This window comes from Taurulus bubalis, assembly GCF_910589615.1.
Source record: "Taurulus bubalis genome assembly, chromosome: 1".
NCBI classification, from domain to species: Eukaryota; Metazoa; Chordata; class Actinopteri; order Perciformes; family Cottidae; genus Taurulus; species Taurulus bubalis.
This window is the reverse complement of record NC_136589.1, coordinates 22,134,658-22,160,528: the sequence shown is the minus strand read 5'-3', so window position 1 is coordinate 22,160,528 and position 25,871 is coordinate 22,134,658. Positions and strand designations below refer to the sequence as shown.

The 25,871-nt window shown below is 42.7% G+C and overlaps 1 protein-coding gene across 1 annotated transcript in view; it reads left to right on the top strand.

Annotated features, from left to right (window-relative positions):
* The window catches only part of tox (thymocyte selection-associated high mobility group box), a gene marked incomplete at its 5' end in the record, with an annotated part of 45,665 nt that extends 21,971 nt beyond the window's left edge, over window positions 1-23,694 (top strand). Inside the window, 8 exon segments of the mRNA XM_079219732.1 lie at window positions 6,631-6,711; window positions 6,713-6,916; window positions 15,331-15,576; window positions 17,961-18,194; window positions 18,316-18,396; window positions 19,131-19,637; window positions 23,284-23,444; window positions 23,577-23,694. Coding sequence (XP_079075858.1) covers window positions 6,631-6,711; window positions 6,713-6,916; window positions 15,331-15,576; window positions 17,961-18,194; window positions 18,316-18,396; window positions 19,131-19,637; window positions 23,284-23,444; window positions 23,577-23,616 — 1,554 coding nt within the window. The 3' untranslated portion in view covers window positions 23,617-23,694.
* Window positions 23,695-25,871: the final 2,177 nt, after the last annotated feature.

Below are 25,871 nucleotides of genomic sequence, written 5' to 3'. Positions count from 1 at the left end.
AAATGCGCCATAAAGCAGGTTCAGCCAGTTTCATTCAATAGCAAAAAGGGACATGCAGTTCTTATCGACCTGCACCACCTGCTGCACAGGTAAGGGACATATATGTAGCAGCAGTTTAGACCTGCACCACCTGCTGCATAGGTAAGGGACATATAAACAAGCTGATGTCATCACCCTAATAATTTATAAATGTAATTCATGGTGCAGTTAGATTGCTGCTAGACCGTCCCGTTAATACAGGTGTGAGCTCCCCTTTGTAAGAAAGGAGAGCAAACAGTTAACGACAGTGAGTTTCTGGACAGTTGCAGATGAAGCTCAAGCCACACTAACCCCAGTAGTGGTCGCGTAGGATTTATACCGACTTGTGTAATCCAAACATTTCCAATGCGTTGTAAAGTCCAAAGCTCAGAATTTACTGGAAAGTTCACAGCATGTTTTTATCCAACGCAATATTCTACTTCAATCCATATGGGAATGGGAGATGACTCGCCCAAAACATACCTATTATTAATAAAGAGACTAAATAAACCCCTTTGCCTTACTTTTTTTACTTATGCGTCTAATGAGCAAAAGTGGAGTTGGCTGCCCTTAATGTACTTAGGTTCACACCACGCGCTGTAGATAGTTTATATAGGGCCCTGTATGTGCTTCCTTTTCGGTCGGTAGGGCAAGCTGACATTTATAGAATTAGTTTGATAATGACTGAACAGTATCTCTAGTCTGTTGTGTAGTCTTTCTGGTTTGGTTTTACTCAAACGGAGGCGAACACTGTCAGCTTTGGACACCACGGACAAGTATTAGTTATGATCATAGGGTTCACTCAGAGGACGCGTTCCACCAGTGGCGGGCCGTCAGGGCCTGCTAAGCCTTCTCTGCTGGTCTAAACAGAATCACAAAGTCATAGCTATTTTATAATTAAAATGTTTGAGTAGTGGTCATAACGCATAATTGGGGGTACGTGGACCCTCTTCGCTCTCCCCCATACTTTATATACACTCACACACGTTTCATACACATTCTTTTCACAAAATTGAGCGAACAAATAATAAAAGAAAGTCTCTCCTGCACTTTCTTGTCTCTCAAACACACACACACAGACAGTATTATTTTATTAAGAAGATAACAATGGAATGAGAAAGCTGTCACTCGGGCATTCATCTAACTCGTACTGTACCTTCTGTGTAATGCTGATCAGCATTTACTATGAGGGACTCATTAACTGGTTACGATATAGTCTCAATGTAAGTCTGGTGCCTGTATATGACCTCCATAAGTAAGCGAGATAGGGCTGCAACTAACGATTATTTTAATAAGCGATTAATCGGTTGATTATTTTTTTCGATTAATCGATGAATTGGATAAAAAAACAAAAAAGCATTAATTTCCAACCCTTTATTCAAAAACAGAACTGACGGTGCAAAACATCTTCAGAAAGTCAAACAGGTTGCTCCTTGAACATCCCTGAGCTGTTAATTAAAAAAAATTAAAAAATGGACTGACACAAAAAACATACACATGTATGCTTTACATCTGCCAAATGTCAGCCCTTTCTATGACCACGACATCACGTTGTTGGCTAAGCCCAACTACGCGATTTGATACATTCTACTTTGACTAAAAATCAAACCTGCAGCCAGATCCGCCGGTGAGCCGGTTTAACGTTAACGAGTGACAGCGTGAACTGAACCAGACCGGGGGGTGACGGCATGTTTCATCACATTACGTTTTTTTACAAGCAAGACTGAACTGTAACGGAACATAAAGTAACTTTAACGACAATACACAACCCAAACACGTTAGCTAACGTGATAGCAAGCTGACTAGCTTCCATTAAAAACAAGTTTGAGGGAAATGAAGACGCTGTCAACGTCTTAACGCTGATTGGCCAAGACTCAAAGATGTTCTATTTTTGCGAAGATCACAACCTCAACTTTTCTCCTCGTCCCACTCCAATCTCAGAAATGCTGGCAGGCCAGTTGCTCTGCTCCGCTCTTTTTTTTCTTCTCCGCGACCTATTGACTGCCGTAATAATCGCGCGACACAACGAATCGATAATGAAATTCATTGCCAACACTTTTGATAATCGATTTTTAGCGATTTCATCGATTCGTTGTTGCAGCCCTAAACGAGATCATGAGCGAGAATATTGGATATTTCTATGTAGTTATTCTGAATACGCTCATAGGAAAGCTGCTTCAGCTCAGACTCCAGCGGGGTTCCCAGCAGCGACCCGACTGACCTGTCATCCGCCCGCTTCACTAAAATTAGAGATTTTCTAAAGGGACTCTGACGCTCAGAAACACTACCACTTTTGTCCACAGGGACCGCCAGAATCACCACAGAATGAAGGCTCAAAGTTCAAATGTCTGTTTCCCAGAAGGGGGACCGTATTGATAAAGAGAGGTTGAAGAGTGAAGTAATCATTGCAGCTGTTCAGGTCTACAGACGTTACCCTTCAAGAGGAAATTCAAGTCTTATGAAACACAATATCACAAAAATATACTAGCTATCCTCATAACAAGTTCATATTTAGTGATGCACATTTTGTCCATAAATATTTATAAGTCAAAATACATTTACATTTTAGACAATATTAATCTAATTTAACAACTATTAGATGTGTTCACATATCCGCCCCTGCTAGGTACATTAAATCACCATTCACCCATGGTCACACGTTCCTCGTGTCCAACAGACATAATGTGTTTTTTCATATTGTATGAAACAGTCATGAACATGGAGTTGTGAGAAGTGTGTAATGTGAACACAACATGCGTGAAAGGACTTTAATCCTGACTACATTAGTCTCTGTAGAAGCTCCCAGAGCACAGGGAACAGGCTATTGTACTGACATGAATGGAAGAGCAGAGAGAGAGAGGAGTAATTTATTCGGAACTTGAAGAAATGATGGAGAGAGTAGACAAGGGGGGAGAGAGAGAGAGAGAGAGAGAGAGAGAGAGAGAGAGAGAGGCAGACAGACAACAGTGTAATTTATGCAGAGCTGTGAGCTCCAACAGGACACCGTGTCTGAGAAACTGTTGGACTTGTTGGTTTGTGAGGACCGGATCAACACGGTGGAGTACGTATACTGTTGGATAGACATGGCAGAAACAACACACACAGCAGGACTCAAGAACTCGGTCGGACCAGAATGCAAAGAAATAAACGCCTGACCTTTCGTGATATATGAAACAGTAACATGGTGATATGCCTTTAGTGATCAGCTAGTAAAGCAAATCATGGCCCCTAAAGACTTGAATCACCTCGACCACTTCACAGTTGTAAATGTAAGCGTTCCCCAATGTGTCCCAGTTCCTTTTCCTGCTGCAGTGTGAACAACATCAGCTGACGGGAAGTAAACATGGAGCCAAACTGTTGCCTAGCAAAGCAATGCTGTTGAGAACGGTCTATACGCAACCGACCGATTGTGCTTATCCTAGACAGAAAATCCCAGATTGCGCATGTTGAATTTTAGGATCGGAATCGGAAGAAAGCCAATTTGAGCAAACAGAAGTTTTTTTGCGTATTGAATTAGAGCAATCGCAATAACTTTTTTAAATATTGGTCACTTGAAGTTGTACTTTGAATTGAGCAGACAGGAATACAGACTACATACATTCAGATTGATAGTTTTATAGTAACATATTTCAGTGCTATAACTTCAGCAGTACTTAGTGCATACAGTATGTGTAGCGCTACACATACACTGCAGGAGCCTGGTCCTAGTTGTGAAAAGGCAAACATAGAAGCTACAGTCACATATCCTGATGTCTGTTGTACATTCCTTCAATCACACCACCGATCCACATGTCAAAGTCTATTTAGTAGTCACAGAGAGTACAAAAGTCGCTTTTGAGTTGCATTATGGGAAGTGTCGGATTCAATGTTTTTCGAGCTTGATCCACTTATCTGTGATATCTGAGTCACTTTTGTGATACTAAATGGCTGAACTATTCCTGTAATATATTATTACGTTTATTTATGATTGTGATTCATTGTAGGATTATATATATGCAAAAGATCAGGCTGGTGTTCTTTATTTTTCTTATTTTTAACAAACTCTGCCGCAATCCCATTGGTTCCTGCTGAAGAAACATCTTTTAAAAATGGCTTTTTATTTTAAATACAAAAAAACAGCTGAACATTGCTCATATGTTCAGCTGCTATATTGCTCAAGCAACAATTGCTGAAAATTTGTTGGGGGCTACTTTCAGTCGCAGATGAATGTACTGTACATGCTGTGCTGCAGTTAGTATTTACAGCAGCGCCAAATGAACTGCAGTGTCTGGATGAACTGCTGCAGATCAGAATACAGGCAAAGATTAGACTACATTGACATAAATCACATACCGGCTTCAAGCCATCTCCAACACCCCTACACTGAAAGAAATCTCAAAAGTGCAATTTCCCTTTGGGATTAATAAAGTTCTATCTCTCCGTACATCTATATGTCACCACCTTGCCCCAAATCATTGCAGTTGCAGTCTTCAAAATGCGCGGCAGCAGTATCATCAAATATGTTGGTGCCACCTCAAACATCTCTTCTTATGTAAGATTGCACTGTGAGCGCGCCTCGGTAGCAGAGGGGCTACAGTACATGCCACATAACCGCAACATCGCAGGTTCTATTCCAGCTTTGGGACCTTTGTTGCATGTCTCCCATCTCTACACTGTTATCTGTCAAATAAATGAAAAATGATGTGTGAGCTGACAGTAAAGTTACCAAAAGGACCAGTTAACACTTCTATTGTGAAGCATTTCCAGGGAAACGTGTTCATAACCAAATTTGCTGCTGTTCTCCAATAAAAAACAAGTCCACTAAAACTGCAGGGAAGAAGAGTAAGCTGCAAAAATAAAGGTGGACTTTTATTGCGAAGAATTAACAGGAAACTCCTCTGGTTGTATAGAAGTCTCTGAGAAAAAAACTCTACTTGTCTCTTGATTTATGCCATTAGGAAACATTTAAACATGAGCTTATGGTCTCAATCTCTAGTTTCAAGTCTTCTTTGATACAGCATGATGTTCATTTAGGAAATTATGGTCCATTTAGAGTCAAACAGACCATAAAGCAGAGGATGCTTTACGGCGGGCTTCCTGTGATTGACAGGTCGCTATCGCTACAAGAACCGTATACTCTACGACACTCCTCCGTAGTCCAAATATGTTAACTTCCGCTCACTGGTTGTAAACATCCAAGATGGCGAGGCTCTAAAACGGCTCCGACTACCTTCTCACATACAGTCGAATGGTTCCTCCAGTGTTTTACCGCAGCTCCTTTGATTACCGAATAAATCCAATCACAGAAGTCACATTGAAAAGACAAGTGTAACCACGGCCCGTAAGAAACATAGAGAACATCACCAGGCTCGCCCTTCAGATTAAGAGCATGTGAATGCAAATGTAGGTACTGGTTGAAGGATTAGCACTAAAGTGAGGCGATGTGTTGTGTAGACTGCTGACACATCAGATGCATTCCACCGTTCCAGGTGTACTGACACTTCTAACAGAAGCACTGGGGGAAACATTGCCTGATTAGAAATAGATCCTTGTGAATCAACAATTTGTGGGGGGGGGGGGGTCGGGGTGATAATTTCCTGTATTTTTTGTTTTCTACATTTTCTATTAAAGAGGGCGAAACTAACACAGTGAGCTCTCACATCACATGCTCGGCTCCTAACTCATCACTCGGCTCACAAGTCACGCAATTCATAACCCAACACTGCATATTGGGTTTGAGAAAAGAGAGAGAGAGAGAGATGAAAGAGAAATTGAGGATGAGCCGAGAAGAGTGAGAGGGCAAAAGAGGGGTGGAAGGAGGAGGGATGGCGAGAGATGTAGAGCCGAAGAGGAAAGGGAGAGACTGGTGTGGCTAGCCAAGCAGAAAAGGCTGTCAGTCTCCATAAAAGATCTCCTCTGTCAGATTAGTATGAGAGGGCTTCTCTAACACGGCCTCTCTCTCTCTCTCTCTCTCTCTCTCTCTCTCTCTCTCTCTCTCTCTCTCTTACTTTTCACCCTCTCACTCTTCTCCTCCTGCGTACTTCTCTCACTCCATTTCTCTTTGCATTTGTCTTCGCTCTCAGAATTATTTATTATCATATACGGCGGTACCGCTGGTTTTTCTTTTTGTGTGTCAGATTAGGGTTGATATATTTTTTTTATACATTGTGTGTGTATTCTCTCAGGCAAAAAGGGGCTTGTACAAATAAACGACTATGTTATTCTGCTGCTGAATGATTTTCTTTCTTTTACGGCTGTGAGTATCATTAGTGATAATTAGTCGGTGACAGGAGCTCTTGGCAGAGGAAGAATGACATCAAGACTCAACACACTATTCCGTATTGGGGGGGCAGTGTTTCCATCTCTTCCATCTATCATCTCTGACAGTGATGATTCACGACACTTTGGTCTCTTTTAGTCCCGTATGTAATTTTTATTGATTCACATTTATATTGATTCACGCCGGTCCACCCGAGCTCTGACTTTGTCCAATCAGTGAAGTTGACTTTTAAAAAGTATACTTTTCCTTTAATTGCATCGCCTCTCTCTCTCTCTCTCTCTCTCTCTCTCTCTCTCTCTCTCTCTCTCTCTCTCTCTCTCTCTCTCTCTCTCTCTCTCTCTGTCTCTCTTCAGTCCTACTCAGTGGGCGGTTTGGGGGATGAGGACTTCAACATTCCGCCCATCACCCCCCCCACCCTGCCAGACCACATGCTGCCCCCCCCACCTCCCACACGATTCCCGCTCTGGACCGTACCACCCCATGGACGCCCCGTCCAGCTCCGCTCCACACCAACCCTACCAGCTGCAGGGCATGGATCTGCCTGGCATGCCCGGCAACCAGGACGGGGCTTCTATGTTGAACCAAGATGGCCGCACCTTCAGTCCGGATGGCGGCCCAATGACCAGCACACTGTCCGTGGTGAGTGCTTAGAAATGGTCGCATGTATTCATGATTATTTATCTTTGGGAATGAATGAGGGAAGTGAAAGCGATGTGGTACAGCATGCAGTCAAATTCTTAAGATGGATTTATATACATGACATGAGGGAACATGACCTGCTGTCTGCTCAACCACGAAAGAAGTGAGAGCACCTGAAGTTCAAAGGCCTGCTCGCCCACACAGATGTTTCCAATAGTACTCTTTGATTAGACCCTGTTTTTAGGATGGCATAAAGAGAGCTACGTGGCCCAGAACATATGCAGATGCAATTATTGTTCATTTCAAACTTTAAGTGCCGACTCCTACCTTACCGAGAAGTCCATTCCAAAGGCCTTTACACACCGAGGGCGTTGTTTTCACACAGATTGTGCGATGAAACAAGGTCAATTTTTTTTTACCAATCACGTTGTTGAGAACAAGTTGCACTTTTGCTTCTTTTTTTTTTAACAACAACATAGAGGCTCCGTAGTCCAAACCAATTCTGGTTTCAACATGGACAAAGGCAGACCAGATCCACTCCTTCTGTTCATCTATTTTAGAATAAAAGCCAGAGACATAAAGAGCAATGCTCCCGTATATAAAGACTGTTAGTGTGCAGCATATGCACTGGAGTAGAGCGAGGCAATATAGCTTATAAATAATGTCTTCATATTTTTAGATTTGCCGTGATATACAATATATATATCTTGATTTTTTTTATATTTTCTCTAAAGTAGCTGTTTTATGTAACCCTTTGTTGATCAGAAAGTTTCTCAGTGTCACTCTGAGGTGATGTACTGTGGTTTGAATGTCAGATTGACATGCATTCTTGTGAGATTAATTCTATATTAGTTAGTTTGACTAATTATTCACACCATTTTAATTGATGTATATTAATTCATTTATTTGTTCATATAATTGAGGCACTGACTGATTGACTTATTCAATGAGGGTAAAATTGCTTTTCTGGGTCACAGGAAGGTCGATTTTATTTCAAGTCGATTTTATTTCAATTTTTAAGTCAGTGCGTACTCTTACCCCGATGCCTCGCATCAACAGGAACCGCAGAACAACACGAGGCTGGAGCGAAACGCGAAAGCGAGTCTCAGGCCGGCGGCTTAAAAAACACAACAGTACAATTTGTACTCGATTCTTCGTGTATAGTCATTTAGTACATCCCACGTAGAGCACGCCTCGATAGAGCCAGTGTATTCGATACATACACCAAAGTTTCTACACCACACTTGTGTGTTGGGTTGCAGACTCTGCACAATGCAGCGTTCTGCTCCGTGAAGGTAAGTAAAAACAACTAACATTTGAGTGAAGGTTGGCATTAAAAGAATTATTAAAAATTAAACCCCTATATATGTGTTGATCCACACATATATAGGGGTGTAGAAGCTTTTACATTCTACACCGTACAAAACAAACAAATACCTGCAAAAAATGTTTTCCCATCATCAAATAGTAATTCAATTCAATTCAGTTTATTTTGTATAGCCCATAATCACAAATTACAAATTAGTAGTTATTAATTATTAGTATATCTTTGTTTAGTTGAGAGACAGGTGAAGAGTCATTGTGATATTAATGTTTTGCTGAGGAGGAGCAGTAGAAGTGAGTCAGTGGGAAAAGGAAGTTAATGTGCACGTCACCTTTCAAATTCAAAGAAGCAATTCACAAGATTTACAGTACTTAATGTAAGGAAACACATTTGGGAAACCATTTAAAAATACAATGAACAGTAAAATTCCTTTAAATAGGAACAAGATACTATTCCACAAAAAGAATAGACAAGAAGTACAGTTAGAGGGCAGAGATTAGTTGTCTCAAATTAAAGAAAGGAAATAAACGTGGTTAAAATGAATCAAGGGCACGCGAGAGCAGGAGAGCAGGAGAGCAGGAGAGGGGAAGTATATTTGGCTGGTGTCATTTAAAATCCCTCATGGATCTTCTAGTCATTTATGGTTGTCATGTTTTATGTATTTGCCCTTGGAAACTAAGCTACTTGTTTTTCTATCCACATCCTTGTTCACACATTAAAGGCAGAACATTTCACAACTTCAAAACATTTTTTATATTTTTGTTGAAATCTCGTAACATTCCGACAGCAATCAATGAGTCAAAGACATCTGGCCTCTGTTGCGGTCTCAGGACTGTAATAAGACGACCTTCCTGTCTGCCTTCCTACGTTCTGCCAATGCACTCACCACTCATCACCGGAGTCTTCCACAAGCTGCTATCTCAGTAGCTGTGAGTACTAACAACAGCCATTTGCTCACGTTCACTATAGTCATTTTGGGGGAGTGGCTTGGGAGGGAGGCCTGAAGGGGCGGGGCAGTCTGTTTTGCCAATTTAGAGACTTTCCTGTTAGATTTAGAATTTTTTTGCAATGTTTCTTTTGGATTATTGTTTGTAATCTTGCCTACTCTCGCTAGTTTCTCCAGATTACTAACCCTTCCTTTCAGTGGATGTTGCCCAGTACAGCAGCGCCACCATCAGAGGTCAAAGATCAGCTCAAGGACGATGGTATCAAAACTGTTTGTTTCAGAGGATACTTATGCTCTGTGTTCTATGCAGGTTTAGATACTTTACATACTGTAGAAACCCCTAATTCACTAATGAAAGAATTGAAAAGAAACTGAATTGGAGCCGACCAGCTGCTGCTCCCTAACAGGGACTACTGGCCTTGGATTGGGTTTATTTCAGGGTGGACTATCATTTGGTTCACAGATACTATGACTTAAAAATTGCGGATCTCGGCGAGTCTTAAGATTTGAACTGACAGCCAGCTGATATATTTTAACTCTACTCTGTAGTTTTTTCCACTTGTAACCGTGTGAAGTGGGCTACTGCCCAACAGTGTTATTTGAATCACGGCTGCTAGTCAATGTGACATTTTCCTCATATATTTTAAGTCTTCATTTCACAGTAAAGTGAAAATCCTGCTTTGAGCTGTGACTTTCAGATGTGCCTGACTGTGTCGTACAGCACCTTCACAGACGTGTAGTTCCTTTAACTGTCATAGAAACAGAGTGTTCAGTAGGGTGACAAAGGCATATGTGTGTCAGTATCTGTAATAAAGATGTCTCCCATGTTATTATGAATGAAACTTCTCACCTCCCACTCTTGATCTTTGAATCGTTCTGTCTGTTGTCTCCATTTTCCATATTGAATCTACCTGCTGTAATATGAAGTGTCTGGAAGCTCTTGATGAAGCTCTCAACCAATCAGAATCAGAAGGACCATAAAACAACATTGACACTTTTTAATAACTTTGGATTAAATCCTCTTTTTCTGTCTTTAAATGAGACTAACCTGTCTGTTAACTGTGTAACAGTGGAGATAATGATTTTAATGGCCTGAAGGGAAGATATTATTCTCCATCTTAGTCTCTCTCAGTCCCACCTTTTTTTCCTCTCTCTGCTTCTCTCTACCTCGCTTTTATATTCTCATACTAACATTCATTTACTGCCAGTCCATGAATGATGGTTGCCTAGCAACCGTGCCTGGCTCGGCCTAATCGGGGTGGATGGGGGGGCTCGAAAGATTCAAGTGAATGTGTGTGTGTGTGTGTGTGTGTGTGTGTGTGTGTGTGTGTGTGTGTGTGTGTGTGTGTGTGTGTGTGTGTGTGTATTATTCCAGGAAGAGGCAAGACCACTCAGTTGCAGTTAATATCGAGACTGCTCTTTTTTATTTCCTGTCTGCCATCTGAATGAAGGTTAATGTCTGAAATGATGAGCTTCGAGAGCTTCATTTTGTGCTTTTCTGATGGCGTTCTTACCTGGTTCAACGTCATAATGATGGTGGTCAATGTTTAACTGGAGTGGGTCTTCCATGATACAGATGTTACCCAAAAGGAATCATTGTCAGTTCTTCAGTAAATAGCTCATTTTGGTGTTTGGACTGTTTCCAGTATTTATCAGTGTTTTCTGATGTTTAACAGACCAAATGATTAATTGAGAAAATTATCAGCAGATTAATCGATTATGAAAATAATTGTTAGTTGTAGCAAATAAATGTAGCCACTGTGGCGTCACCCATTGGTTTGTGGACGACCATTTCAAACCCTCAAGTTTGGCATTTTGGCCGTCGCCATCTTGGTTTATTTGGAGCCAGAAGTGACCATATTTGAAGTAGAGGATGCCACTGTGGAGAAGCGAGGTCTGAAGGGCTGCCAGGTACCGTTAGCATAGCAATCACTAATTTAAAAATGTAAGGCTAGTGCTAGCTTGGTTAGCAAGGTGGACCCGCAGTTCACGTAACTGTGATATTAATTGAGATACTAAGTTTGGCTAGTCAACTATTTAGAGGATCTTTTACAACCGAAAGCTGAGTAAAACATTTTTAGGCAAAAAAAATATATTACAATTGACTGAACGAGTCTGAGGGAGAGTAACCACAAGTAACCCGACTGGCATCATCGTCATGATCAGCATAAATCTTATGGACACGGTTTTTCCCAGACTAAAATCAAGAACAGATTCTGAATTTTAGCGCTGTCCCTTTCATATTGAAATCCTGTCATCAACCACACCGATGTGAAGCTGTGCCATGTGTAAGAAGCTTTTTCCTTCTCGTGACATGAGTCAGTCATCACATCAGGGGGTTCCCCTTTGGTATTCTCTTCGGCCAATGACATAAATGCCCCACACACACACACACACACACACACACACACAAAGGAAAAGCTGATTATTAATATTTATATCCATTAGAATGAATGAATATATACTTTATTAATCCCCAAGGGGAAATTTGGTGTCGAAGTAGCAGCAATTTACAGACAAAAAATGAAATATAAAAACAACAGGGATGAAAGATATATACAATAATAATAAAAATAAAAATAGCTGGGATGAATGATATGTCCAGCAAAAACAAACAGAGGGTATTAATTTAGGAATTAAATTAAACTTAAACAATAGAAGTACAAAAATGCAAAGTATGTATGTAAGTATATGAAGTGTGTGAAGTGTAGATAAACGTAAACGTGTACAGTGATTAATCAGTCAACAGAGGATCTGGCAAGAGGTGACTTATTGTAAAGTCTTAATGCCCAAGGCACTAAGGTGTTATTTAGTGACCTTGTGACCTCAATTCTTTAAACGTCTTACTCCGCATTTTAACTTTGCCAAGTAAACACTTTTTATTATTCAAATTTATTTATATATATATATTATATTTGGACTGACTAATATGACATTTATCAAAGTCCCAACATACTACAGCTATTATTTTTCAGCATTTCCACCGTCACTCGGTGTTCCATCTAAATACCACAGCCGGCTGCTGCCGCTAACCGGATTCAGGTAGCGCGTTCTCGAGACGGGCACAGCCCCACCACATCCGCTATTATTCGATGCTTACTGAGAGGAAACTCTAAACACGCGTCATCGACCGAGGCCCGTCTCCGTGTTTGCGACGGTGGGTGTCAAAGTTCCCATGCTAAGGTTGTTGCCAATCACTTTTGTGTCGCTTTTGTTTTCCTTAGAAATGGACACAATATGGCTGATGACTGACTGACTCATTACGAGACTACTCGCACCCCTTCAGACTGATGTGCTCCACACAGTGGAAAGGAATACACCATGAAAAAACATTCTCCTATCTGTTCAACACTACTTTAAAGTGGCAATCGTAAAGATTCTCATGAAGTAAATGTCTATCAAGTCTCTATCTCTAGCTGAAGGAAGACACACAAAGGTGATGGGGCCCACTGATGAAAGTATTGCAGTGTTTATACTGTATACTTGCAGTAGTACAAACTGGGTGTCATTACACGTCATGCCTTCATTACAATGACATCACTCAATAAATCAAGAATCATAAACATCACATCATGGCACCAAAGTCCTACAATATCAGCATGCAAACATCTACATCATTTCTTATAGCAAGAATGCTTTGAAAATAATTTGAAATGCACATCGACATAACAAAGTAAATCTGCCATCCCAGGATCCATGTGGAGAATATGCAGTTCAGTTTGACATTCGTCTTCTCGAGAAAAACTTAAATAAATAAGCTGTGAAGAAGCTCATGAAGACGAAATCCGTCTGAAAAAGATCACATAATAAAATACAAGTAAATATATAAGTATAAATCAAACGGTACATCAGAAAAATGATAGACAATATCTCCTCACATTACATTGAGAAGTAGCTCACTAGTATCTCCATTGTATAAATACAAAATGGAGCCATGCACACAGGACTGAAACCTTGCAGCTCGTATATCAACAAAAAGACTCCAGACTGCTAAACTCTTCTTATACATTTGATATCAACCGGAGCTGAGCTATATAAACAGAAAACAGCTGCTGTGTTGCTTTGTGGCTTCTATTAACATTTTGATGTAACATTAAAATGTTAACATTAAGGAACGCCTCCTTCCCTTTTATTTGATTGTGTACAGACCGATTCAGGCATGTACTTTTAAGTTCTATTTCATATTGGTTTTACTCCCGGTTTCCCCGCGTTGTCTCTCGGGAGACATTTGTTTGAAAAGACGGCGATGCATAACGAAGCATTGTGCATTCATGACACAGGCGTGACCATAAAACCGTCCGGTCACTTTATATCCAGCAGTACATCAGCTTTCTGACAGATTATTGAGGATGCAGGAGGAAATAAAGCTGCTATCTATTCGGTCACAATGTCTCCTCAGATAAAAGGATGGAGCAACTTCTGCAGACTGCTGCAAATGGAGTTTAGTGTCTCAAATGATGTATTTACACGCGAGCTGGAATTGATGTTAAATGACTTCTGATCCCGTCTTCTCCCTGACCTGTATCGCCTGTTGCCACGGTTACTATCAGATTTCATTATTAGTGCATCCCGGGGTGCTGCACACCGTGGCAAACCTGTGAAGCAAAGGCAGACTGTTTCAGAGCCCAGCTGGGTCTGTTACATAAACACGTTATGCAGCTCGGATACTGTTTCAGCACCTTCTGTTCCGTCTAACGTGGAACCTAAGACATCGGCCTGAATGTGGGGCAGAGTATGACTCCTAAAGCAGCGCTGGAGATATCATCATCTCATAATGTTGTATCAACGTGTTGGCAAACAGACATTTAAAAGTACGACGTGACACTTTTCCTTATTAAAAAGTCTAAAAAGGACCAGACCTATCCTTTATAAACATTATCCCAAATATGTCCAACAACCTTCATCCATCCAACATTATTTTCTGCCTATCTGGGGTTGGGTTGCAACAATTTTGAACCCTATAAATCCCTGATTTTAATCAAGGCAACATTTCATTTGGTCGTCATATCCCCTTTGCACAAACGTCAGTGATCTGGTTGTCTGCCAGAAGCCGTCATAAATTGACTTTGTGAACTTTTTTGAGCCACATTTTTACGGTACACTTTTAAAATCTTGGTGGTGTTGAACTCTACGTTTTACCCGGATGATTGTAGTCCTCGACCGTCTGGATCTGAGTTGATCAGAGAAACAAACTGAGCCAACGGTAGCGGCGGCTGGGCTCCACTAAGCTGCATGTATCGTTTGACTGAAGTCTCCATGCTACTTGGTCCTGGCTTATTTTGATCGATACCTTATTGAGCACCAATCCCCAGAGCCCCAGACTGCAATGACGGCAAAATTGGTTACGACAACAACTCCCATGATCCCATGCTAGTTCATGACGTCACCAAACTCCGTCTTTTGTTCATGTTTTGACAGAAAATTCTATATTTTATGTGAAGTCTAATGGAAACTAAGGGCAGTTTTGCTCCAACAACTCCCAAGATAAATATCTGACATTTAGCTGCTAATTACACCACTCTGTTCCACCAGCTAGTTTACGTTCATAACGTTGTTCTGGTAGTGTAGTCAAATAGTTACCATCCAGCAGACTGTCAGCATTCACGTTTTCACTCTCTTTACCTGCTACTGCTGTACCAGCTGTGAGAACGAGGATCCATTAATTGGCTCCCGCTTATCCTGGGCCGGGTGGTTTGATGGTTTGGGTTACTGAGGAGAAGATCATGGGTTGGCTCAGACTCCCCTCATGTGTTCAACTCGGAACCTGAGCAACGGGAAAGGACTCGCTGTCACACGACATAAAGGTGCATGTTAAAGGTGTTACCAAGAAGGACCCAAGAAGAAAAACAGGTCGACTTTGGTTTTAAATGGCAGTTTTATTTTGAAGTGTTAACCCATATTGCTGCAGTTGATATTTCTTCTGTAACTGTGAATCTCTTCCTGTTTTGAATACAATTTCTGTACGCGATTTTATCATAATCTACAAGAAATAATGGCACCAAAGAGCCGATGAAAGGCCTGGTGAAACAAAGGAAAGCCGATGGACCACGTAGACTGTAGGAGATAAAGACATACTCATCAAACTCCAAATGACACCTGATACTTTGCTTTCATATGCTAACCCTCATTATCGTCTCTGCACAGATGCAGCAGATGGTGAACTCTGATTCTCGGTTCACCAGCAGCCAGCAGCCAATTGAGGCGGCTCTCGGACCCCGGAGCCAATCGGGCATGAGCCAGCAGAGCCAGTTGTCCACCATCAACCAATCCCAGCTGGGCCTGAGTGGGAACTCTGTTACCCATCACTCTCCCTCACCCCCTGGAAGTAAATCTGCCACGCCATCTCCCTCCAGTTCAGCACATGAGGACGACAATGATGACGGACTCAGGGTAAAAAACACACACACACACACACACACACACACACACACACATTGTATCTCATGTTTCTATGAGTCATATCTGGTTGGGCTGTAGCAATCATTTGTGTTCTGCTGAGTGTGTGTGTGTGTGTGTGTGTGTGTGTGTGTGTGTGTGTGTAGACAGTGCATAGCTGTTATGATAATGTTATGTGTCATAATAGAGTCGTTCTCCCTGCATATCAACGAGATGGAGATCAGCTCCCTCACACTAAAACCAAAGGGACTGTTCATATTCAGGGAAATGGAACCATTACTGTTCTGCTGGATGATATCTGCCCACCATCATTCTCATTGGTTGTATAAAGAGGAAGGACTTGAGTATGGGCAACATCATAAGCAAGTATCCCGGTAGTGTTTGCTTCGGGCAGGGAAAATAAAATGGACATTGCTGCTTTTGCCTTTACAAAATACTCCTACACAGAAACAATGGCTGCTTCTGTGAAGTTGGACAACATAGAGTATTACTCATGTTGATATACTAGCCTCTGGATTTGAGTAATCATGACAAAAATCTATATTTGTGTGTAGCATCTTTCAAACAGGGCTCATCCAAAGGTGCACATTGAATCCCATTTCATCAGTGTACCTCTATCAGTGGCACATGGACATATGCATGTAGCCAGAGTTAGAACATGTTTGGTGACCTCACCAAACATGTTTCTGTACTTGCCTTCTCGTTGCTTTGAAGTGGGAGGGGCCAGTTGGAAAAAGGTTACGTCCCATAATTTCACCATAATTGACCATTGTTTCAACCTAAATGTGAGCACAGGCTACCAGCCGGGCTACTCTCAGTCCAGTCTGATGGCTCCACATCCAATCAGTCCTGATGAAGCAGATCAGGTTCACAGTGTCGGCCGATGGATGTTACATGCCGTGGAGAAAAAGTCAAGTCAAGAAATACAGAATGCCTGTCATACTAGGATGTCCATTTGGCTGCCCTACCTTTTTAAGCTCCCATAGCAGGCTGAGCTGTACTTCACAAAGTATTGCATCGCTCCAAAGCACGAGTGGGTGGAAACTAAGCCGCTGTCGCTGGCTATGTAGAACGGTGCGCTGGTAAGAATCGTCGACACACTATCCCCATGACTAATACATGTAGAGGTGAAAATCAGGAGAATATGCGTGTCGCAGTCATCCAGGTCATGGGTATCTAGTTGTAGTGAGTCAAAGGAGGCTGAATCAACTCTTTATTTTATTTCGAATTCCCATCACTCCTGTTAAGAATGGTGTCAATTGGTACTCATTTCAGGGGAAATAGAGACAAATAAAACATTATTCTTCATATTTATTGAATTGTATGCTTGTATGGGGGCGTATATCTCATTGCTGCCTGGTCAGCTGAACTGCTGTGTACTTAAAGATTGTTCTTTATTTATTGGAATTTGTTAATTGCTAATTAAGTGCGGCGGTTGAACATTGTCTCTACTTTATCTGTAATTAGTGCCTAATCACACGCCTATAATATTTCTTAGCAGTCCTCTGGCTGAAAGAATCTCCGGGCGGCGGATGACGGACAGGATGTAGACCCTGAATGTGTGGAGTCTTGATGGTTTGCAAACACTCATCTGAGGCTTGATCTGACGAGGACTTTCCCCTTTCTGAGCTCTGTGGTCGTGTCACAGCTCGACATCAAACCAGGACGGTTGAGTTCACACGTCAGTCACGTAAGAGTCACCAAAGACACGACTGGAGGTTCGGATCTCACTGAACATGGAAGGACTCTCTGTCTACGTTTGTTTGTCCTTTGGTTTCCTTCACAAACGTTCATCCGGTCTATTTCACGCTTGGTTTGTGTATCACCGAGGACCCGAGGAAGTGCAGCGTGAACTCTTGAGATCTACTGGACGTAGTTATTGGTAGGGGGCCCCTATTTACTGTGACACCAGTAAATAGCATGCTGGGTACAGCTCGCGCTTTGTCGCTCACTACAGTATTAACTGTTACACCGCTGAACGGCATGCTGGGTACAACTCGCTTTCCGTTATTAGCTGCAATGTTAAGTGTAACACCGGTGAACGGCATGCTGGGAACAGGTCGCCCACCATCTCTTGCTACAATGTGCTCTCCTTTGCTTGCTACGATACTTTTTGTTACACCGGCGAACGTCATGCTGGGAACTGTTCGCTCTCTGTCATTGTTAACGTGTCAGGTTAGTGATGATAGAGGGGAAAATGACTGCTGAAGGAAATATGATGTGTTATAGATATCAGTAAGTTACTTCACATACCACATAGCACCACTTGAGTTTTTGTGCTCCAGGACTAAACCCCCCCTCTGTCCATCCACGTCTTCACCCTCGCCATACCTACCTGTGCCACACTCAACGTCCTTCTTCTCTTCTCTTCTCAGCAGGTCAGCGTAGCAGAGAAGAGGCCAGCATCAGTGGACATATCCAAGAAACCCAAAACACCAAAGAAGAAGAAGCGAAAGGACCCCAATGAGCCAGTGAAGCCAGTGTCCGCCTACGCCTTGTTCTTCAGGGACACCCAAGCCAACATCAAGGCCCAGAACCCCAACGCCACCTTTGGGGAGGTGTCAAAGATCGTGGCCTCCATGTGGGACGGGCTGGGAGAGGAGCAGAAACAGGTAGGTCCCATGATGGCTGTACCTGAGTGCATGCTACGTTATTACAATGATTTAATGCAATATAATTTTATGAATGCTGTATAAGTGAGACAGAGGTGTGACGTCCATGTTTGTGTTTCAGTTGTACAAGAAGAGGACAGAGACGGCCAAGAAGGAGTATCTGAAACAACTTGCAGCCTACAGAGCCAGTCTGGTCTCACAGGTGCTGACACACACACACACACACACACACACACACACACACTGATAATCCTAGTTCTTGGCATTTAACTGGTGCCTTAAAGGGATAGTTTGGATTTGTTTGAAGTGGGGTTGTATTGTCCACAGGAGATGGAGTGTGGAGAAACAGACCGGAGAACCAGCACAGAAAGTACTGATGTGGATGTATTTCAGACAAAAAAGGACACGGCCCTTTCTGTTGGGGAAATAAAGTTGTGATCTAAGCTCTCTTCAAAGCCGCAATTGCTGTTCCACCACTTCTTCCATCGGTTAGTTAGTGTTAATGTGTGACTTTGGTGAATCCAAACTGACCACCAAAGACATATGATAGGACAAACAAAATAACCGATCGAGGCGGCGGCGGCGGACCGCAAAGGTAAAAGTTCTGTTTTTGTGAATGGCTGGTGGCTTTGAAGAGAGCACCGATAACGGCTTCAGTTCCCCGTCAGAAAGGTCTCTCTGACACCAAGGTGAAGAGGGGAGAATATTCTAAACTTAAAATTATATAGATATTTTTAGTTGTCTAAAATACGTCCACAGCAGCACATTGCTTTGCTCCTCTGCTGGTGCTTTTGACTCTACTGTAGTAATACACTGACTGGAGATGAACTTCATAAAACCACACCTTAAACCATCCAAAATATCCCTTTAAAGCACTACATGGGTCAATGTGAAACCTGCAAGCTGATTTTATGATCTTCTGATTTTCTTCTCCAGAGCTACAATGATCCATCTGATATGAAGCCGCCCCACTCTTCCTCCACACCTCCTTCCTCTACCTCAATGTATACAACCAAACCCTCGGTCTACCCTGGTCACCCAGGCCAGCACCATTCCTCCCACCCTCACTCTCTCCCTCATCATCCCCATCAGCACCCGAGCATGTACATGCCGTACGGTCACCCGTCGCACCCTTCCCACGCCTCGAGCCCCGGCCTCAGCCCACACCTGCCCCCTCCCCACACCCAGATCCACCCCCAGCTCCAGGCTCTGTCCTCAAGAGGGACCGTCCCACGGCCCAGTGTCCCCCACCAGGGAGTCATGTCCCTCGGCGGCATGGCGGCGGCGTCCCCCCCTCCTCTCCAGGTCAGCCCTCCCCTCCACAGCCAGGCTCACCTGGGGGGGCTGCACAGTCCACACCACCAGCACCACCAGCACCACCAGCACCAGCAGCAGCTCAGTGGACACGCACTGGGAATGACGCACTCGCCTGGCATCCCACAGGTCAGTCACACATCGATGTACATCTTTATTGTTTGTTGACCGATAGAAGTCAGGAAGTTGGACATGAAGATGTATTAGTCCGCCTCTATATACTTTCAGACTCATTTAGTTTAACAGCTGGACACGCAAACAGAAAGAAACAGCGCATTTATTGGGGACTACTTTCTGCTGCGGATTAATCCACATTTGGTGCTCTAGTGCGAATCTGTGGCAGCAGGACGGTGTGTGTCTGTCTGTCTGTCTGTCTGTGTGTGTGGTGTGTGGTGTGTGTGTGTGTGTGTGTGTGTGTGTGTGTGTGTGTGTGTGTGTGTGTGTGTGTGTGTGTGTGTGTGTGAGTGATTTGGTCAAAATAAACAAGAGTGTATGTGTTCATGGTAATATAGGAACCCGTCATCCAGGGCAACAGATGATGAGTTTTTAATGGACAGCAATGGAGCTCTACGACACAGAGGGAGAAGATACATCAGTCTTTGATACACACACAATTCCTTTTTGCTTTTAGTATTTTATGGGATGTTGTTGACAACATGAAACATGTAGAATACTCACCAACATTGGTGTTTAAATACTGGCGTTAAGATTTCCACCAGTGAAGTGACAGGAAGTGTAATGCAGACCATCACTTTATACTGTGTTGGATTTCCCTCCATTTCTAGTTTTTCTTCTGAAATTTTTAATTAGAAAGATAGCAATACATATATATTTGTGTTATCTGCTCTGTAAAAATCCATTCTACATATTTATTATATGCAGTATAATCTGATCTTTATGAGGAATCCACATACTTCATACTGTTTTTATACTCGCTGTGTGTCAGTGAAAGAGACAACAACATGGGTTTCTAGTGATTTCATACTTTTTACAATTGACATCTGTTTCACAAGATTATTATTGCCACCAATTATTAGTGACTATCTTTATGGATGTTTATATTATGAATTACCTTTTTCCTTTCTGCATTGCATGATGTCCATCAACAGCTCACTCAAATAATCTGCCATCCGTTCTTTTGAGTAGACCTCATTTTACATTTGACTTGAGCCTGGAATCAGGACACATCTATCGTTTCCCAAGTAGTCTTCATCTGTACGTTCCTCCGTGGACCATCACACCATCACACACACGCACACGAGTCAGCCTTCCCATTTCCTCCAGGTAACAGCATCTGGCTGATTTAAAAGCTGCAGAGAGGTGAATGAAGATATATGAATATATCAGCAAAGGAGACACACACACACACACACACACACACACACACACACACACACACACACAGTGGAAATGAGATGGGTGCTATAGAGGGAGAGGATGCATCAGCATTTCCTTGACGACTGCAGCGCCGAGCAGACTTGAACATAACTCCATTAATCCTAATTATCATCCAGTCGTCTCCAACTATGCTGCGGGATTAGCTGACCTCTGTTTCTCAAAAGGTGGGATAACATCCAGTAGGATAAAATCATTTAATCACAGAAATCCGTTCTTGGGTGAATTTATGTCCGGACCTATTTCTATCTACTACCTGTCTGTCATGTAATGAGAGAGTTGGCCTGTTGATATTCACTCCATCAAAACAGGAGGAAGAGGAAGAGGAAGGAGAGTTTGTGTTCAGTCTGACGTGTCTCTTCCAGATAGATAAAAATGGGGTGATGGATTGCCGCTCAGTCTCAATTTATCCCTGGTTTTATAGTGCACTTTTAAATCCCACACTCCCATCATCTCCACCCCCCCACCCCCCCTCTCTCTCTCTTGTTTTTTTTTTTGCATATTTTACACAATAAAAAGGGGGAGCTGACAAAAGTGAAAAAAGTGAAGAGAGAAAAAAAGGAGAGGACACGGTGACAGGGCCCTAAACTTTTTTTTTTCCAAGAGTGAAGACTAAGAAATGATGGGGGAAGGGAGAGAGAGCGGGAGAGAGGGGGGAGAGGGTGAGAGAGAGAGAGAGAGAGAGACAAAAGAGGCAGATGGGGTCTTTGTGAAGGAGTGAAGGAGAAGAATTTGCTCGACAATGGATGAATAGGTGAGGTAGAGGAGGAGAGGGGGGAGAACCCAACCACCTGCTGTCCTCCTCTTTCTCCTCTTTCACTCACAACACTCAGATTAACTTCCCTTTCAGCCTCGCTCACTCCCTGTTTGTGTGTGTGTGTGTCTCTCTCTCTGTGTATGTGTGTGTGTCTCTCTCTCTCTCCGTGTGTGTGTATTTGAGACACACACACTTTGTCACTGCACTCCCTCGTTTTTCTCCCTTTCCATCTCCCTCTCCCCCCTCAAGTATCTTATGGTTAGAGACGTGCTCTCCTCCTTTTCCACTGCTTGCTTCTCTCCTCTTACCTTTTCTTCTCCTCCTTACTTCCACCCTCAAGCAGATGATAAAATCAGCAAAACTCTGTAATTACTGATGATGAACCCGTGACTGATATCTTACTCCTTTTCACTTCTGCTACATTCAGAGTATCTGCTTTAATCAGAAAGCATTTAGCCAGGAGCTAAAGGTTGTTTGATAAACCCCCTCAGCCGTCTCTGGATTCTTTCAGGTTGAAGGAGGACATAAGCACACCTTCTATTACTGTGATGGCATCTCACATTCAAACCTGCGATGAATGGAAAGGATTTCACTTTTGAACCGCTTTTGCCAAAAATGAAGACTTCGTTCACGTTGGAAATATAGTCAACAAAATGTCCATTAAAAGGAGGGTCATGAACTAAAACGGGTTTTTAAAGTCTGACACTGTGTTTACATTTTGGAAAAATAAAAGTATGAGCTTGTAACTCTTCCTCTTGGCAGCGTACTGATACAGGCAACGAGCACTACTTTTACAGCTAAAAAAGGTTCCAAACTTGATGATTCTCAGGAAAGTTCTGCAGTTATAAGGAGTGTCTTAGCGGGTTATTCCTGATAAATGTTAGAGATAAGATGTCACGCTGTAGCAAAAAAATATGTGAATGAGTGCAATTGTTGACCAATCAGGCGCTAGCAGAGAATCCTCATCATAGTCCAGTGAGCGGTCATCCAGTGTTCCGTCCTCCAATCCACGCTGACAGACCCAGAGTTACTGAACCAAAATAGTTTCATGTCGGCTCCAGGGGCTGAAATCAATAGAGTTTGTTTGTAGAACATCCGCACAAGTCCTTCAGCGAGAATGTTGTCTATGTCTACATAGTTAATCTGATCGATTCTGGTGAAATCACTTGAAATCCAGCAGGTTCATCAGAACCGCCTTCAGCTCAGACTCCAGCGGAGACCAGTCCCCACGTGGACAGACCCAGATCTGCTGTTGAAGCTCAGGAGGGAGGAGGAGAGCTCAATTAAATTGAATTCTTTTTGTATTGCCCAAAATCACAAATTACAAATTATCCTCAGAGAGCTTTACAATCTGTACACATACGACTCCTCTATCCCGGGACCTCACTTCGGATCAGGAAAGAAAAAAGAAAAAAAGGGAAGAAACCTCCCAGCAGCTCCTCCTCCTCCTCCTCCTCCTCCTCCTCCTCCTCCTCCTCCTCCTCCTTTTAACATTTTCTAAAAACGCTGAACAGGAGTATATTGAGCTCTACCTGCTGACCCTGTTGGTCCAAAACAAAACAAACATGTTGTATGTAAAAGTATGATGTCATTTAAAAAGGTATTTCCTTGTTTTATTTCCAGGGCTACCACCCCTCCCTCCAGTCTGACTACCAGCAATTAGGAGGAGGTATGCTAAATGGTGGAGCGGTGATGTCATCAGCAGTGGACTACCATCAAATGGGTCGACACGCGCCCAACCACCACCCCTCTCTGGACTGGGGTACCGATTACCATGGCAATGGGTAGGGTATTAGGGTGTCTGAGGAGTGAAACCCTGTTTTTGCTGACCTCCTCCTCCACACCTCGCTGCAGTCATACAGCTGAAGCCTAGCTCATTGGTCCTGTAACCTCACTACGTTTCTCCTCTCCTCCAGCAGCGGCCTGCAGAGGGACAAACCTCTCTATCTGAGCTAGTCTGAGGACACAGTGACGCCAAAACTTCAACCAAGCCCTTCGACTGCCACGCCGCAGGAAGCTCACCTCCGGCCTCACCTCCGCACGAAAACCCAGGCCAGCCTAGTCCAGCTTAGTCCAGCCGTAACCCACCGAGGACTCCACCACCTACACGCTTCAAACGAAAGCCCCAGCAGCAGAATAATTGGACATCCCTGTGTGTAACCAGCACGTCTCCTCTAAGGGACGGTGGGCCAGTGTGAAGAACAGGATGAAGAGAGCATGTCCCACGGCTTGTTATTGGCTGTTTTTCTTTTTTACTGAGCATTTACAGCATAAGACATGTCATGCTCTGAATTTAAATTGTGCATACCAGCGAGGAGAGGTGATGTGCTGTGAACCATGATGATAGGTGTATATACTCCAACCTCCCTCAGCAAGGGATAATCTGTCTAATTTCCTGTCTGCCCTTAAAAAAATTAATAAAAAAAAACCAACCCCATATCTAGTTCCTCATTTTGTAAAGATGGTGTTTACCGTCAGTTCCAAAAAGAGCCAAGTGTAAATTGCTGTAACATAATAGTTTGAGCTGTCACTTTAAAGCCAATTGACTCTTCTTTCTTTCTTTTTTTGACCTAATAGTTGCAGAATAGTCTTCTTCTGTGACCAAAGTCAAGAGAACACAAACAATGGGTCAATCACCAAATACTACACAAACTGTGTCCCCGCCCACCTCGCTTGTTCTTTAATGATATGAATACAAGCCTTTGATATGATGCATATGGCCTGTGAAGTCCCACACAGAGCCACGCATCGCAGTGCTGAGGAGTGATAATGACACTGAACTCGCATAGCTTTCCTCGTCTCACGGTGAATAAGAGAAGAGGTGGACCGGCACCTGAAGCCGCCGCCGCCGCCTCTTTAGCCAGGCGCCGGCTGTGAGTAATTGTGTACGATTAAAGAACTCTCATTGTTCTCTAGCGGCGACGCTCACATCTGCAGGGTAGAAATTCAATGTATTTTAGTCCTTGAAGTAATGAAATGTCAAACAATTCTTTGTTGGGGGGAAAAAAAAGAAGAAGAAAAAAAGAAAAGAAACAAAAATACTCCTTTGTACAATGACAGCTCCTCCTCCTGGCATATGTTCGTTGATGATATCGATTCGGATCCAAACTGTGCGTGTGTGTGTGTGTGTGTGTGTGTGTGTATGCGTGCGCGTGCTCGCGTGTGTGTGTGAAGTGTTAACGAGAAGGCGGAGTGGTTGATTGGGTTGCATGGTCTCTTTTGTCATCTCTATTTCTCTGTGCACAGAGGCTATTTAAGAAACTATAACTGTTGCTGGGTTGGCTGTGTTTTAATGTTGTTTTTTTAATCAAATAAAGTTTTGTTTTAGTGTTAATGATGATGAGGGACACATCTCTCTCTCTCTCTGCTCTGTATCTCTTTGTATTAATGTGTTTTTTTTGGCAGATGAAAGGACTCTGGGCAACAACAACCATGAAGATTTTCTTATTTTTAGATTCTAATAATGTGTTTGAGAATAAAGTCAGCGCTGCATTGATGTGCAGTCATTACTCCAAAACCTGCCTCTTTTCCTCCTTTGTTTACTTCCAAGCGGTTTGTGACAGCAGCTCTAATTAACGGCACACATAATGTAAACCTTTACTACTCCTGTGACACAGTGCACTTTGTGTCCTGGCCTTTCCATTTATGCAAAGCAGCTGAGCTGTAATTGCAAAACAAACATCTTTGAAGTTTCAAAAAATATGTATTCTTTACCTCCAGTTGGCTCGGTTCGGATCTTGTCGAAATAGTTAGAACAAAAATAACACTTTGTGAGCCGTGTAGCTGTGCTGGAGACGGACCTGTCAGCAGGTCGGTCCAGACTGAAACACTGGGGGCCCGAAACTGAAAAACATCAAAAGTCAAGCTTTGAGCCCGGAGATGACTGTTGGTTCTCGTGTGAAATGAGAAGTCAATGTCGATGTTTTTGCCCCGTAACATGCATACTTCAGTAACGGCACTTCCATGCTTAGCTTAACATAAACGACTGTCTTTTCCTAAACCTAACCAAGTAGTTTTGTCGCCTAAACTGAGTTTCCTATAAAAACGGAAGTACATTTTTTACCGAATTCCTGTAATGAGTGAAATTTGAACGTTTTAGTGTTTTTTGTCGGAAAAACTCATGAAAAATAAGAAGTCTCTTTTTGTGTAAAGCGAAAGGGGTGGAACGCTTCGGCTGAAATGCAATTTTGGAACCCACCGGGGCATTCATA